Below are 14,694 nucleotides of genomic sequence, written 5' to 3' on the forward strand. Positions count from 1 at the left end.
AAATTAACCCAGAGGCTGCTGTGCCTTTTCATTGAGAATGGCCACCTCTACAATAGTGAATTATAGGAAATTTGTAATTTCAGTGAGGATGTAGAGGTGGTCATATTGTGCAATCCTCACAAGCAGAAAACGATCCGATAAAAACAGAGGGAGTGTAATATACGTGTACAGCACGTACAGCCCACACCACTTCAAAATGATTACCGTGAGCTTCTCTGGAGTAAACTGAGGAAGAGAGATATAAACAGACAGTGTTTTATAAGCTGGCATCACACTAGCCGATTTCTTAGTGTCTCTCATGCAGGTCCAGTATCACATCTAACAAAAGCAGCTCTAACCGCAGTTTGAAACACTAGTTTCAAAGTTTAAGCTTTTTAGGTGACCTGCTTCTTGTAGGGACCTGAAGTATTAATGCAATACCATGGGAAAAAGAATAATGATACATGATTGTATTGCCACAGCCCTAGTTAGTCTGCAGGACCCATGTGTCAGTGACCATTAAGCTCTGATTCACAGAACAGCACAAATGCTGACTGTCAACGCTGATTGTGTAAACATGCATTTCTCTGGGGTTCGCCCTAAACTTACATGACTAATAAAATAAGAATGCAGAAGCAGAACAGCCCTTTTTCTACTGAAAGTAAGTCATGTTTTCACAGAAGCTGACAAGCGCTGCCGGCACACATGAGTGTACTACAAGCCCCGGAGGGACAAACACACATCACACTCACTCAAAGGACAAAGTTACGGCATGAACTGAATCCTGATTCAATCTGACAACGTGTTACATTTGCATGGTGCTCCTGTTTTTATTTCAGCAAGCTTTTTGTTGATTTGCTGCCAATATGGGACGTCAAAATGCATGAGAAAGAGAGGGAAATGTCAGAGGCGTTCAGTTTGTCACCAAACTTCCTATCTCAATTGCCAAGTCACTGACATAAGAGGGTGAGATTTCAGCAAGTTGGCTAGTTGTGACGCCAGCCTTAAATGTTGTATTAAAGAGTGTGGCAGGAATAGATGCAGAGCTGGTGTTGTTGTGACTAAAGGTTAGTAGTGAAAGAGCTGTGGTTTCTACTTCAGTGATCATTCAAGTGCATGTGACCACTACTCAGACCCAGATCAGTGCTGCTGAACGCCTTAAAGAGACAGCAGTACACAGGTTTAGTCAGTTTGCTTGATCCCTGACCTATCACACTCACCGTTCTCTTGAGGGTCCGGAAGGAAGAGATTCGAGGTTTGACTGTCTTATTGATTTCCTTCAAACAGTACGACAGAGGGTCCCGGCCAAACTTGGGGGAGGGGGGTCCGTTAGCGGGCGAGGGGGTGGGGGGGGTGTTGTAAGGGCTGAGTGAAGACGAGGGGAGCTGGGACAGACACCAGGCACAAACCCAGAGGAACACAGGGACAGGACGGCAGGAGAGGGATGGTGGGAAGGACAGAGAAGGGTAAAAACAAAAAAAAACAAAAAAACACAAATGACAAGGGAAAAGAAAGAGACACCATCAAACACCTCAAAGCAACATCAAAACAGCAACGAGGACAACACTGGACCAACCTCAGCAAGAGCCAAGAGAAGCAAGACAGAAAATACCCAAACCCAGAAGAGCCCCAAATCCACAAGCCCCAACAACCAGCAATGCAATCAGCCAGATGAAGAAGCAAACAATGGCTCCAGCAGAAAACAATAAATTCTTGGCCTTGTTCAATGAATTATGTGGCCTTCAAGTGATGTTTGAATTGAAGTTGGCATGAAGTTGGGGTCATGTCAATAACACTACAATGGCGAAGGTAATTGTTAATGGCCATATATAAATTTGGTAACTTTGTGATACTAACAGTATTGGGTGTTGGACTACACATATTAGCCAATCTACATAACGGCACAAAAATGACCAATCAAGCCATAAGTGTTAGTTCAGAGCCAGTGATATTGCTGGTTCAGAGTTGGTTTGACTGGTGAGCCTTCTAAGAATCGGTCTGCCTTTCCCCGGGCTAGAGAGCCACCAGAGAGTCAGGTCGTAAGTCACTGTATATGTCTCATCTTTCCCAGCAATGCTTCCGCTATATAAAAAAGGGCGCGGGACTCCTGGAACTGCTGCACTTTTGAATTGCCCTCAAGGTACTTTAACCCCACACGTCGATTGGTCCGCACAGCACTGACACATCCCAAACAACTCTGATATCTACAATGGCAGGCTTAGCTTTGCTATTGATGTTAATGGCTTTGCGAACCTACATTGGCATTCATACACATTGAATCCAATGTGTTCGTGTCTAGCTCCCATTTGAAAAATGGGGCTCAAGACTTTGATCACGGTAACCCAGCCCCTGACACAAAGCGGTTCTTACTTCTAGAACAGCAATGTTTTGATGCTACTTACGAACCATTTTTTCCTAGTTCAGAGCTGGTGCTTTGGGTGTCGAAAGGCAAAGAACCGATTTTAAACTAGGCTCTGTCTCTGAACCAGCACTCAAACTGGCTTGACAGAAAAGGGGTATTCGTCAAATTGTCAAACTACACCAAAATATTCATTTAATTCCAAGGAAAATCACTTGAATGCACATAACATTGAATTCACGATAGCCAAATTTATAAGTAGGAACTTTGCTGGAGAATTTGTGCTGTTGGCAGAGTAAGAATGGCCAAATGTACACTATCTCCAAAAACAAAATTGAGATTATGTTTTTGTCTAACCTTATTTTGGATCTAAAAAGTGGAGCCACTTTTTGCCCAAACAACATTCAGAGGCTTCTGTTGGACTACATAGCAACAAATAGGCCTGGACATGAAAGGAATCCTATTATTTAAGTGAATTTGCTATGCATACTAGCCCTGTTCCAAAAACAAGTGAGCTTGTCTACAGAGGTATCCTCACAGTTGATTTCAAAAGAAGGTAATATTAGCCAACTAACTATTTGAAGAACACAAGTTTCAAGATTCAAAGAGTCTGGCACTAGCTTGTTGCTATGCTAACAACTTCCTATCCTATCTATTTTTAAAAATATATGTGACCCTGGACCACAAAACTTTCAAATAATGTATGCTTGTTAGGATAGGACAACATTTGTCCGAGATACAACTATTTGAAAATCTGGAATCTGAGGGTGCAAACATCTTCCTTGTCCCAATGAAGTTCGTAGCAATGCATATTACTAATCAAAAATTGAGTTTTGATAAATTTACGGTAGGAAATGTACAAAATATCTTCATGGATTTTAATCTTTACTTAATATCCTAATGGTTTTTGGCATAAAAGAAAAATCGATGATTTTGACCCATACAATGTATTCTTGGCTATTGCTACAAATATACCCTCGCTACTTAAGACTGGTTTTGTGGTCCAAGGTCACATATACATTGCATTCTAAGATTATTGTTGTAGGGTAAATGTAATGCTGCTTTTGACCAAAATGTGACTTAGATGGCAGCATAATTTTGCTTCCTACTGTTTGGAATAACTTACATTGGGAGTGACTATGACAATAAAAAAAAATTATATGTGGGCAGCTAACTTAAGTTGGACAGAGCAAATAGTTTTCACCCTGATACAAGAAAAAAAAAAGCTTTAAATCTAAAGCTAATCTAAAATTGTGTCAATCGCCACTACAAGCCTATGAGTAAACAAATGAAAGCTTAGTGCTAAAAATAAGTATTTCCCCTAAAATTGGTTTTAGCTTTTCAACATTGTGACTGTTTCAGCCGGAAAGGAAACATGCACAGTGATCAAAAAGCAAAGCAACAAGGAATCAAGGAAGATGTTTGATCTTAACTACTAAGGGTAAAAGAAAAAGGAAGCAGATTTGCAGCGCAACTTTGGTAAAACACAACAAAAACTCCACATTTACTAACTTGCAAGAAAAAGAATGGATCTACACGATTAGGACACAGAAATTGGGCAGTTAAGCTGGCAGGCTTAGATAGGCTGACAGAGGAAGCGCAGAAGGCCACTTGAAAAAAAGCCTAATGTGTTGAAGAAGCAGGAAACTTGATTATTGGAAGAGCAGGAAATGATGTTATTAATATGAAGGTGAAGTGTTCCTAGAAAACACTTTAGACCTACATAGGCCTCTGGGACAAAGAAAGATCCACTGAATCCTGCACAGAGGTCTGAATCATCACATGACTGAAGATAATGTTTTACTAATGCATCGCCTCCAACCCTCATTTTAAGAGGATTTTTCACCTTAACAACTTAACCAGATGCAACCGAGCATCTATCCTGATGGCACACAGTGCACAAAGGTGTCATTGTGATGGAAACTGAAGGATATATTATGCAGCATATAATAGCAGTAGTGTGTGTGTTTTAAGGCCCATGGCAGAGGGAGAAGTGTCCCAAAGAAAAGCACAGATGCAGCAGAATGAGCACTGGGTCACACGCTGAGCTAAACAACAGAGCTGGGGGCTTTTCCATCCCCAATCACAGCCAGAAAGCCATGCAAAGGGTGCACATTGGAAAACCATAAGGATCTGTTTAGGGTAGGTCAAAGAGAATGTGAGAAAGGGGTGAGGAAGGGTGAAGGTAGATTGTGAACCATCATGCATCTTTCAACTGTGGCAGGGAGATAAAAGGTGCAAGAAACCACAGCTTTGAATCTACTACCTTTTCTAGTCAGACCTCTCAAAAACTTATAATGTTTTGCCTTCAAATCTTCTCAAGCCAGTCTGTTACCTTCAAACTGTGACTCTCCTCTATCATCTTACACCAAGTCCAGTCCAATCCTACTTCTGAAAGGCCACCTTCCTGTAGACCAGGGGTTCTCAATTCTGACCCTCGAGGTCCATTTTCCTAAAAAGTTTAGCTCCAACCCCAATATAACGCCCCTGAACAAGCTAATCAAGGTCTTTATGATTACTAGAAAGTTACTGGCAAGCAAGTTTGATCAAGGTTGGAGGTAAACTCTGCAGGACAGTGGACCTCAAGGACCAGAGTTGAGAACCACTGCTTTTATTGAGCTTGAACCAATTGTTCAAGGTTACCAGAATCTTCCAGACAAGCATGGTGAGCTAAATTTGGAATGATGGTCCTACTGGACCAGGATTGGACACCACTTTAGGGATACGTACTGTAGAACCCTGCTGGAAAATCCAATGAAAGTCAGATTCTATGGTCCTGGTGGCTGGGTTCAAAATTGCTTCTAGTTGGTAAAATATTGATCATGGCTCATTTAGACTAGGGGTGTCCAATCCTGCACCTAGGACGCCAGATTCCAGCAAAATTGAGTTAATCAAGCTCTGCAGAAACACAAAAAACTCTTCAGGATGGAGTGTTCAAGAAGCAGAATTGGACAGACTTGATTTAGATGGTTGATCATGTGGACTACCAGCAGTTGGGACTGAATTCTACCTGGTTAAAGCTGGTAGATCAGCATGGACAAGCTGATGAGATCTGGTTGAGCTGAGTTGAGTAAACTAATCTAATCTTCGGCCATCTTTGGCTGGGCTTTTCCAGCAGGGTAAATGAGAACTTTCCATGTCCACACAAAAATCAATATCATTAGGAACTGCCTTCAGAGAGTAGTGAAGCCTACCTTGCTCTTCTTATTGAACAACCGGAACGTTTTATTCTTGTTCTTGCCCAGCAACTCTAGAGGACCTTTAGGAGTGCCCAGGCTGCTGTCCGAGGAGGCCCGGTTGATGCCTTGACTGTAATCCTCAAACTCCAGATCTCCTGGTCTCTCAAAGCCAGACTTGTGTTGCTCTATAAGAACCAGCGAGTCCTGAATATCACAGAGAAGTGTTAGCTACTCCATTTGTTGGCTTGTCGTCCAATCCTTTCCCCGGAGGGCCAATGTCCTGCTGAGATTAGCTCGAACCTGTCTGATCACATTTGCCTGGAAGTTGATTACCTGGTTCAGGTTTGTTTAATAAGGATCGGAGCTGAACTCTAGCAGGATAGTGGCCCTCCCACAGCACTTGTGGTTTACTGAGAGCAGGAAACGAAAAGTGTTTTTCTTAAAAACACAACTGAGAACTCACATTCCTCTCGTTGACATTCGTGCCAGCTCGGGTTATGCCCTCCAGACACTTCCCGATGATGGGCATGACGTGACGCTCCGTGTCTGCAAACAGGATGTAACCCTGTGCTAACTTCTTGCTACGCCGTTCATCCAAGTCCTGCAGCCCCTGCAGTGAACAAACATATAGATATCACTATGCACTCTGCAAGACCGTCTCAGATCATTCCTACAGTAAGCGGAGAGGAACAGATGTGCCTCGACATGTTAGAAATGAGGAATCTGCTTCTTACATTGAAAATAAGGGGCATGTCCGTGAAGTAGAACTGATTCTGTTCTTTGTTGTACTTCTGAAGTTGCGCAGCATAGTCGTTTTTACACTCCTCTGCTATGTGTGTTCGCATATGAGCCTGCTGCTTGGCCTACATTTACACGCAGAAGTAAAGATAAAGTGAAATCAGACACTGTACATAAAGAGGAACAGGGAACCAACAAAAATGCATTTGGATATGATGGAAATGAGTTAGGAGAATGGGAGGATGTGCATGCAAGGGTGTGGCAAGACCTGTAAAACTTTTTGGGGGAACACAAATACCTTCTCCACGTCGGCTTTGGTGGCATTGAGGTCCTGATCCGTTTTATCTGCATATTGAGCAGCCTTCTCTGCTTCTCTCCACTCCCTCTCAAATCGCTTTTTGCTCTACCATGAAAATAACATCCACCACATGAGTCAAAGCGTTTACATACACCGTGCTCTTATTTGCAACCATTACATGGGTATTTTCCCCTAAATTAAGATTTTGTCAGCATTTCCTTTCATGTTGTTCCAAACCTATATCACTTTCTTTCTTCCACAGATATAAAGTTGAGGTCAAAAGTTTACATACACCTTGCAGAATCTGCAAAATGTTAATTATTTTACCAAAATAAGAGGAATCATGCAAAATGCATGTTATTTTTTTATTTAGTACTGACCTGAATAAGATATTTCACATAAAAGCAGATACATACAAGTATATAGAAAATAATAGTTGAATTTATAAAAATGACCCTGTTCAAAAGTTTATATACACTTGATTCTTAATATGGTGTTGTTACCTGAATTATCCAGATTTTGTTTAGTGATAGTTGTCCTTAACAGTTAAACTGCCCGTTATTCGTCAGAAAAATCCTTCAGGTCCCACAAATTCTTTGGTTTTTCAGCATTTTTGTGTATTTTGAACCCTTTCCAACAATGACTATATGATTTGAGATCCATCTTTTCACACCAAGGACAACTGAGAGACTCATATGCAACTATTACAGAAGCTTCAAACGCTCACTGGTGCTCCAGAAAGAAAAACAATGCTTTAAGAGCCGGGGGTTTAAACTTTTGAACAGAATGAAGATATGTACATTTTTCTTATTTTGCCTAAATATCATATATTCTTTTTCATTTAGTACTGCCCTTCAGAAGCTACTTACATGTTAAATTTACCCTGATCTTCAGATTAAAAAAAGTTTTCAGGCTCTTAATGCATTGTGTTTCCTTCTGAAACATTAGTGAGCGTTTGAAGCTTCTGTAATAGTTGCATGAGTCCCTCAGTTGTCCTTAGTGTCAAAAGATGGATCTCAAAATCATACAGTCATTGTTGGAAAGGGCTCAAATACACAAAAATGCTGAAAAACCAAAGAATTTGTGGTAAAGGCTAAAGGATTTTTCTGAAGAACAGCGGGCAGTGGATCATTCAGGTAACAACACAGTATTAAGAATCAAGTGTATGTAAACTTTTGAACGGGGTAATTTTTATACATTTTATTGTAACTATTATGTAAACGCCTTTATGTGAAATATCTTATTCAGGTCAGTACTAAATAAAAAAATAACATGCATTTTGTACTGTATGATCCCTCTCATTTTAGTAAAATAATTAACATTTTGCAGATTCTGCAAGGTGTATGTAAACTTTTGACCTAAACTGTATCAGTACTGGCTATGACAGGCAAATCATTTATAAATTCATGTGATAAATTGTGAATGTCATCTTTAAAGGTGTCTGAAATATCTCTTCATTGTTAGCTAACTGGAAAATATCAGCTGCATCAAAAGCATTTGAATGTGTGTGTTTGTTTACGCTCCTGACCCTCACCTGACTAAACACAATGGCCACAAAAACGATCAGTAAACAATCACTTTCAATCCCCCGATTCAACCTCACACTGAGCAGGAACAATACAGACAAAAGAGCACTCTCCACACAGTCAGCGCTTATGCCACAAAGAGACGCAATGCAAGCCTCTGACAGGGATGTAAACTCATCAAGCGCAGTCTGATCTGGCTGTTCAACGACACGTTCAAAGACACAGTGGGACAGTCTCCATCACAACCTGTCACACAGAGAAACTTACGTTGTCAAGCTGCTTGTAGGTGCCCTCCAGAGACTGTTGTGCTTTCTTGGCTTCTGACAGATGCTGCACGTTATAGAGAAAGAGAGAGAGAGAGTGGAACCATGGTCAGTGTGCTTTGGGCTTTCTGACATAACTTAAAATAAACACATCCAGATTTGTATTATGCCTCAACATGAAGTCTATGATTCACTTTTCTAAATTTATTTTCTAAATGCATGTTAACCTGTGGATCTTACTGTGAATGATTCATCCATGAATAGGTTTCTTCTCAACTTAATATGCCAAGATCATTTTGTTTGCTTAAAGAGTTAGTTCAACCAAAAATGAAAATTACCCCATGATTTACTCACCCTCAAGCCATTCCTGGATGTATATGACTTTCATCCTTCAGACAAATACAATTAGAGCTATCTTTAAAAAAGTCCTGGCTCCTCCAAGCTTTATAATAGCAGTGAATGGGTGTTAATATTCAATTGTCTATTAAAGTGTGTCAATCAATCATAAAAAAGTGCTCCACACGGCTCCGGGGGGTTAATAAAGGCCTCTTGAAGAGAATCTATGCATCAAAATGCAGTTTAAATGCAGCTTCAAAGGACTCTAAATGATTCCAGCCTAAGAAGAAGGGTCTTATTTTCTAACAAAAAATTGACAATTTATATACTTTTTAACCTTAAATGCTTGTCACTTCTAGCTTTGCGTGTACTCGTTGTATTCCGGTTCAAGACAGTTATGCTGCGTTCACACCAAACGCGAATATGCGTCTAAATTCGCGCCTGCCGCGTCTAGTTATTCGCGTGACCACTTTGTGTTCATTCGCGCGTCAAAAGCGAAATCAACGCGCGTAAAAACAAAAGTTTGAAGCGAAATTTACGCGCGTCACGCGCGTCAGAGGCGAAAGTTTCAAACCCCGTTGGCGGCCATCTTTTTTACAAGATTCTGTTGTTGTTCGGTCATTTATCGAGAGAGTCACCGCTCTGTATTTGCTCTGGAGAGCAGAACAGCCGCGTACGGATCATCGTCGCCGTATTTGGGTCCACCAGACCCTTCGGAGGCGAACCCAGTTCGGCGAGTTATCACTTGCTCCAGGAGCTGCGCCTGGATGACGGCCGCTTTCAGCGGTACTTCCGCCTGTCCCGCGCGCAGTTCGATGACCTGCTTTCCCGCATCGGAGCGAGGGGATTTCAGGAGCGGCGGAACTTCCCTCTGTGCGTTGGAGCAGTATATGATGACAGAATTTTAATTTTAAAAGTGAACTACTCGTTTATGTCATTCCTCTTTTGATGTATAATAATTCTATAGGTCTGTGCCATTTTTTTGTTCAGGTTATTACTGTAAAATCTGTTATTTATTTTTGTTTTGAAGATAAATGGAGCCAGCCTCCAAAAGTATTTAACCTGTCCTGTGATTTCTTTATTTTCCTCACACAACACTGTCCAGACACACTAAAGTATACACACTATTATAGTTATTATTGTTCTATATGTTTCATATAATTAAGATTTAGATATGGATTAAATAGCATTCAATACAAAATGAATATGTGTCATATATGTGATAAAACACTTGCTTTGTTGTGCATTAGAACCGCACTAGGCATTTAGTATTCATGTTTCATATTTGAATGAGTGACTCCGGGCGGGCCTGCCGCCACAGCATCAAGCAGGCTCCTGATTGGTTAACGCGGCGCAAATTGACGCAGAAGTTCAGATTTTTCAACTCGGGCGGCAGACGCGAATTCGCGTCAAACGCATGATGCACAAAAAGCACAATTCGCGCGTATCGCGCGTAACGCGCCAGACGCTCAATTCGCGCGAACTAGACGCACGAATGAGGCGAATTCGCGTCTACCGCGCCGCGCTAAACGCCAATTCGCGCCGCAAGAACTCCAGACGCGCGTAAACGCGTCTTACCATTGACTTAACATTGAAATCACTCGCGCCAGACGCATATTCGCGTTTGGTGTGAACGCAGCATTAGGGTAGGTCAAAAAACTCCCATCTTATTTTCTCCTCCAACTTCAAAATCATCCTACATTGCTACAGAAGTAAAACAGCAATGTAGGGCGATTTTAAAGGAGAAAATGAGATGAGAGTTTTTCGACATGCTCTTGAACTCATGCAGAGCTAGACAAGACGAGCATTTGAGGTTAAAAAGTATATAAATTGTATTTTTTTTTTTTTTTAGAAAATAACCGATCGTTTCGCTAGATAAGACCCTTCTTCCTCGGCTGGGATCGTTTAGAGGCCCTTGAAGCTGCATTTAGGCCCCGTTTACACGAAGGGAAGACGCAGATATTTCCCTGCGGTTTGGCCTCTCATTTACACGAAAACCCCGTTTTTATCGCAGAAAACGATTATTTCTAAAAACTCCGGCCAAAGTGGATAAATTTGAAAACGCCGTTTTCACGTAGTGTGGACTGTGAAAACGATGACGCATATTTATAGTCATGTGACGCATTTTGTACCAATAGATGTCAATGTTTACACCAGTAATCGTGTCTGTGCTATTCACTGTCACACTGCTGCTAAATAGATTTACCTTGTACACTCTTCAAATTACAGTCCTAAAATGATGACAGAAAATTTACTCACAGTTGCTGTCCTGCAAAACATGACGACAACTGCTTTTCAGATAAAACATGAATGAGCGCGATATAGACGCGTCAGTGGATGAGATATTTACGTAAATTATCCCGCCAGAAGAATTGTTTGAAAACTTATTACGTCTGTATAATTTGAGGCTTTACGCATGCACAGTAAGGCGAATTTGATGTTTTCCTACGTTTCAGTGTGGATGAGAAACTTTTGGAAAACGCTTGGAAACGCTAGTGTGGACGGAGAGCGTTTTAAAATGAAACCTCCGTTTTCAAATGTATCCGGATTAATGTAAACGTAGCCTTAAACTGCATTTTGGAAGTTAAAACTCAGGAGCACCATAGAAGTCCATTATATGGGGAGAAATCGTGAAATGTTTTCTTCAAAAAACATCATTTCTTTACGACTGAAGAAAGAAAGACATAAACATCTTGGATGACAAGGGGGTGAGTAAATTATCTGTACATTTTTGTTCTAGAAATGAACTTCTCCTTTAACCCCTGGAGCCGTGTAAAGCTCTTTTTATGATAGATGGACGCATTTTATTGGACCACTATTGGACTATTAATATTAACACACATTAACTGCCATTACAAAGCGTGCCAGGACAATTTTAATATAACTCTGATTGTATTTGTCTGAAAGAAGAAAGTCATATACACCTAGGATGGCTTGAGGGTAAGTAAATCAATGGGTAATTTTCATTTTTGGGTGAACTATCCCTTTAAACCTGCCCCTGTCTTTCAAACGACTGCAAGTGTTTTAGTATATGTGACCCTGGGCCACAAAACCAGTCTTAAGTAGCATGGGTATATTTGTAGCAATAGCAAACAAAACATTGTATGGGTCAAAATGACTGATTTCTCTTATATGACTAGGTTATTAAGTAAAGATCATGTTCCATGAACATCAATTTTCTTACCGTAAACATTTCAAAACTTAATTTTTGATTAGTATTATGCATTGCTAAGAACTACATTTGTACAACTTATCTCATAATTTAATTTTTTTTTGCACCAGCAGACTCCAGATTTTCAAAGAGTTGTATCTCGGCCAGATATTGTCCTATCCTAGCAAACCATATATCAAAGGAAAGCTTATTTATTCAGCTTTCGGATTTCAGATGATGTATGAATCTCAATCTCAATATGAATAAACAAAAAATTGACCCTTATGACTAGTTTTGTGGTCCAGGGTCACATACTGCTATGTGCTTGCTTGGTCATATACAAATAGTTGCTAGGGTGTTAGTTTACTGGCCTAGCTCTAGATACTCAGGTACCTCCTATGTATATCTCTGATTTTTTCATCCATTTTTCATCTGCTAGGCAAAAATATGACGCTAATAAAGAAAAAGCAGACCTCTCTCTCAGACAGAGCATATTTACCTCATAAATCTAACGTATAATTCCTGTCTGCTGCAGAAAAAGTTTCATACTTTAGGTTAGTCATTTGTTCAAATCCCTAATTCTAAAGTATGAGCAATGATAATAGCGATGTTTGCCTTAGGAAGCACTAACAATAAAATAGTGTCCCATAAATTCCACATGACAAACAAGAGGAGACAGCTGAGGTTATATGGCGAGCATCTACTGTTCTTTATGAATATCACCAAAGCATTCCTTTTGACAGTGTGGCGCAAATCAAAATGAGACTTCCACACCCCAATGTTTCTTCTCAAACAAGCTCTGTGACATGTTCTCTGCCACCTCTCCTTCATACCCACAATCCCCCTCTCTGCGTCCTTCCCGGCCCTCTGTCCCACAGCATGCTTTATTTTAAGCCTGGCCCAGTTTCTCCATCTGCCTCTCTCATTCTCTCACCATCTTGCGCTCCTGTTTGAGCTCCTGCAGGTACTTTGTGAGCTCAATGCAGATATTGATCATCATGTTCTCAGCGATCAGCTCCCTCTGGCCCGCATAGTCGTTCATCTCATTCAGGATGTCCAGAAAGGACTGGTGATTGGAGAACCTAAAAAAAAGGTGACACAAATGAGATAAAATGCAAGAAATGTGCATGGGTAGTAGATGTAACCATTGCAGTCATATGTGATTACTGCAATTTTGAAAATTATGTTTATTTGGATCACTTAACTTATGAATCATTCATTCCAGAGCAATTTGAGAACTGGTTTGACCAAAACACTCAAAACTCTACTCTACTCTAACAATTTCAGTGTTATTAAGATTTCACTTTTTATTGACGCCCTGGAGCTCACATCTCTAAAAAGACTGAAGCAAATTTTCAAAAAGACGTTATCTTTATTAACATGTTTGAAGTTTAAAAAAAAAAGGTACATTCTTGCCTAAAAACTGTCAATTCTGTGACACAAAACAGTATTATTTTTTAAATTATAGTGAATTTGGGTGTCCACCATGACATTCCCTGTAAGAAATCACACAAGCGATATAAAGGGTAAAAAGGCTGGAGATCTGTTATCAATAGAATATCACTCTTTTCAGCCAATCAAATCCGAGGACCTGTTGTAAGGACTGTTGTATGAACTGCTGTATAAATATAAATATTTATGCAACAGTTCTTTCTGGTTCTCGAATCTGATTGGCCATTTGTTTCACTGTTTCTATCACTTTGCTTATTTGCACATTTATTTTATTTTATTTAACCTTTGTTTAACCAGATAAAATCAATTAAATACACTACCAGTCAAAAGTTTTTGAACAGTAAGATTTTAACGGTTTTTTTTTTAAAGAATGCTCTTTTCCACAACAAGCCTGCATTTATTTGTGACCATGGACCACAAAACCAGTCATAAGGTTAAATTTGACAAAACTGAGATTTATACATCATATGAAAGCTCAATAAATAAGCTTTCTATTGATGTATGGTTTGTTAGGATAGGACAATATTTGACTGAGATACATCTATTTGAAAATCTGAAATCTGAGGATGCAAAAAAATCAAAAAGACTGAGAAAATCACCTTTAAAGTTGTCCAAATTAGGTTCTTAACAATGCATATTACAAATCAAAAATTACATTTTGATATGTTTACAGTAGGAATTTTACAAAAAATCTTCATGGAACATGAACTTTACTTAATTTCTTAATGATTTTTGGCATAAAAGAAAAATCAACAATTTTGACCCATGATATGTATTTTTGGCTATTGCTACAAATATACCCCAGCGACTTAAGACTGGTTTTGTGGTCCAGGGTCACATTTGATCCAAAATACAGCAAAATCAGTAATATTGTGAAATATTTTTACTATTTAAAATAACTGCTTTCTATTTGAATATATTCTAAAATGTAATTTATTCCTGTGACCAATGGTACATTTTCAGCATCATTACTCTAGTCTTAAGTGTCACATGATCCTTCAGTTATCATTCTAATCTGCTAATTTGCTGTCCAAGAAACATTATTATCATCAATATTTAAAACAGCTGAGCACATTTTTTCAGGATTTTTTGATGAATAGAAAGATCCAAAGACCAGCATTTATCTAAAATAAAACGTTTTTGTAACATTTTACACTACAGCATTCAAAAGCTTAGAGTCAGTATATATTTTTTTTTAAAGAAATTACTACTTTTATTTAGCAAGGATACTTTAAATTGATCAAAAGTGATGATAAAGACATTTATAATGTTATAAAAGATTTCTATTTCAGATAAATGCTGTTCAGAAAAAAAAAATCTACTCCGCTGTTTTCAACATAATAATAATAATAATGTTTTTAAGCAGCAAATTAAAAAAAACGGATGATTATTAGAATGATTTCTGAAGGATCA

The 14,694-nt window shown here is 39.3% G+C and overlaps 1 protein-coding gene across 2 annotated transcripts in view; it reads right to left on the minus strand.

The window, feature by feature from the left end:
• trip10a (thyroid hormone receptor interactor 10a) overlaps window positions 1-14,694 on the minus strand; it is a 42,099-nt gene that overhangs the window by 9,930 nt on the left and 17,475 nt on the right. Inside the window, exons 4-10 of one of the 2 annotated variants that reach the window (XM_073838191.1) lie at window positions 12,764-12,911; window positions 8,347-8,409; window positions 6,554-6,658; window positions 6,252-6,380; window positions 5,981-6,127; window positions 5,533-5,721; window positions 1,200-1,364 (exon numbers count right to left, since the gene is read on the minus strand). In XM_073838191.1, the coding sequence (XP_073694292.1) occupies window positions 1,200-1,364; window positions 5,533-5,721; window positions 5,981-6,127; window positions 6,252-6,380; window positions 6,554-6,658; window positions 8,347-8,409; window positions 12,764-12,911 (946 nt within the window). The remainder of the gene's footprint in view (window positions 1-1,199; window positions 1,365-5,532; window positions 5,722-5,980; window positions 6,128-6,251; window positions 6,381-6,553; window positions 6,659-8,346; window positions 8,410-12,763; window positions 12,912-14,694) is intronic. The other variant, XM_073838199.1, reaches the window with a different exon arrangement.

Source organism: Garra rufa, chromosome 1 (assembly GCF_049309525.1).
Source record: "Garra rufa chromosome 1, GarRuf1.0, whole genome shotgun sequence".
In the NCBI taxonomy this organism is placed as follows: Eukaryota; Metazoa; Chordata; class Actinopteri; order Cypriniformes; family Cyprinidae; genus Garra; species Garra rufa.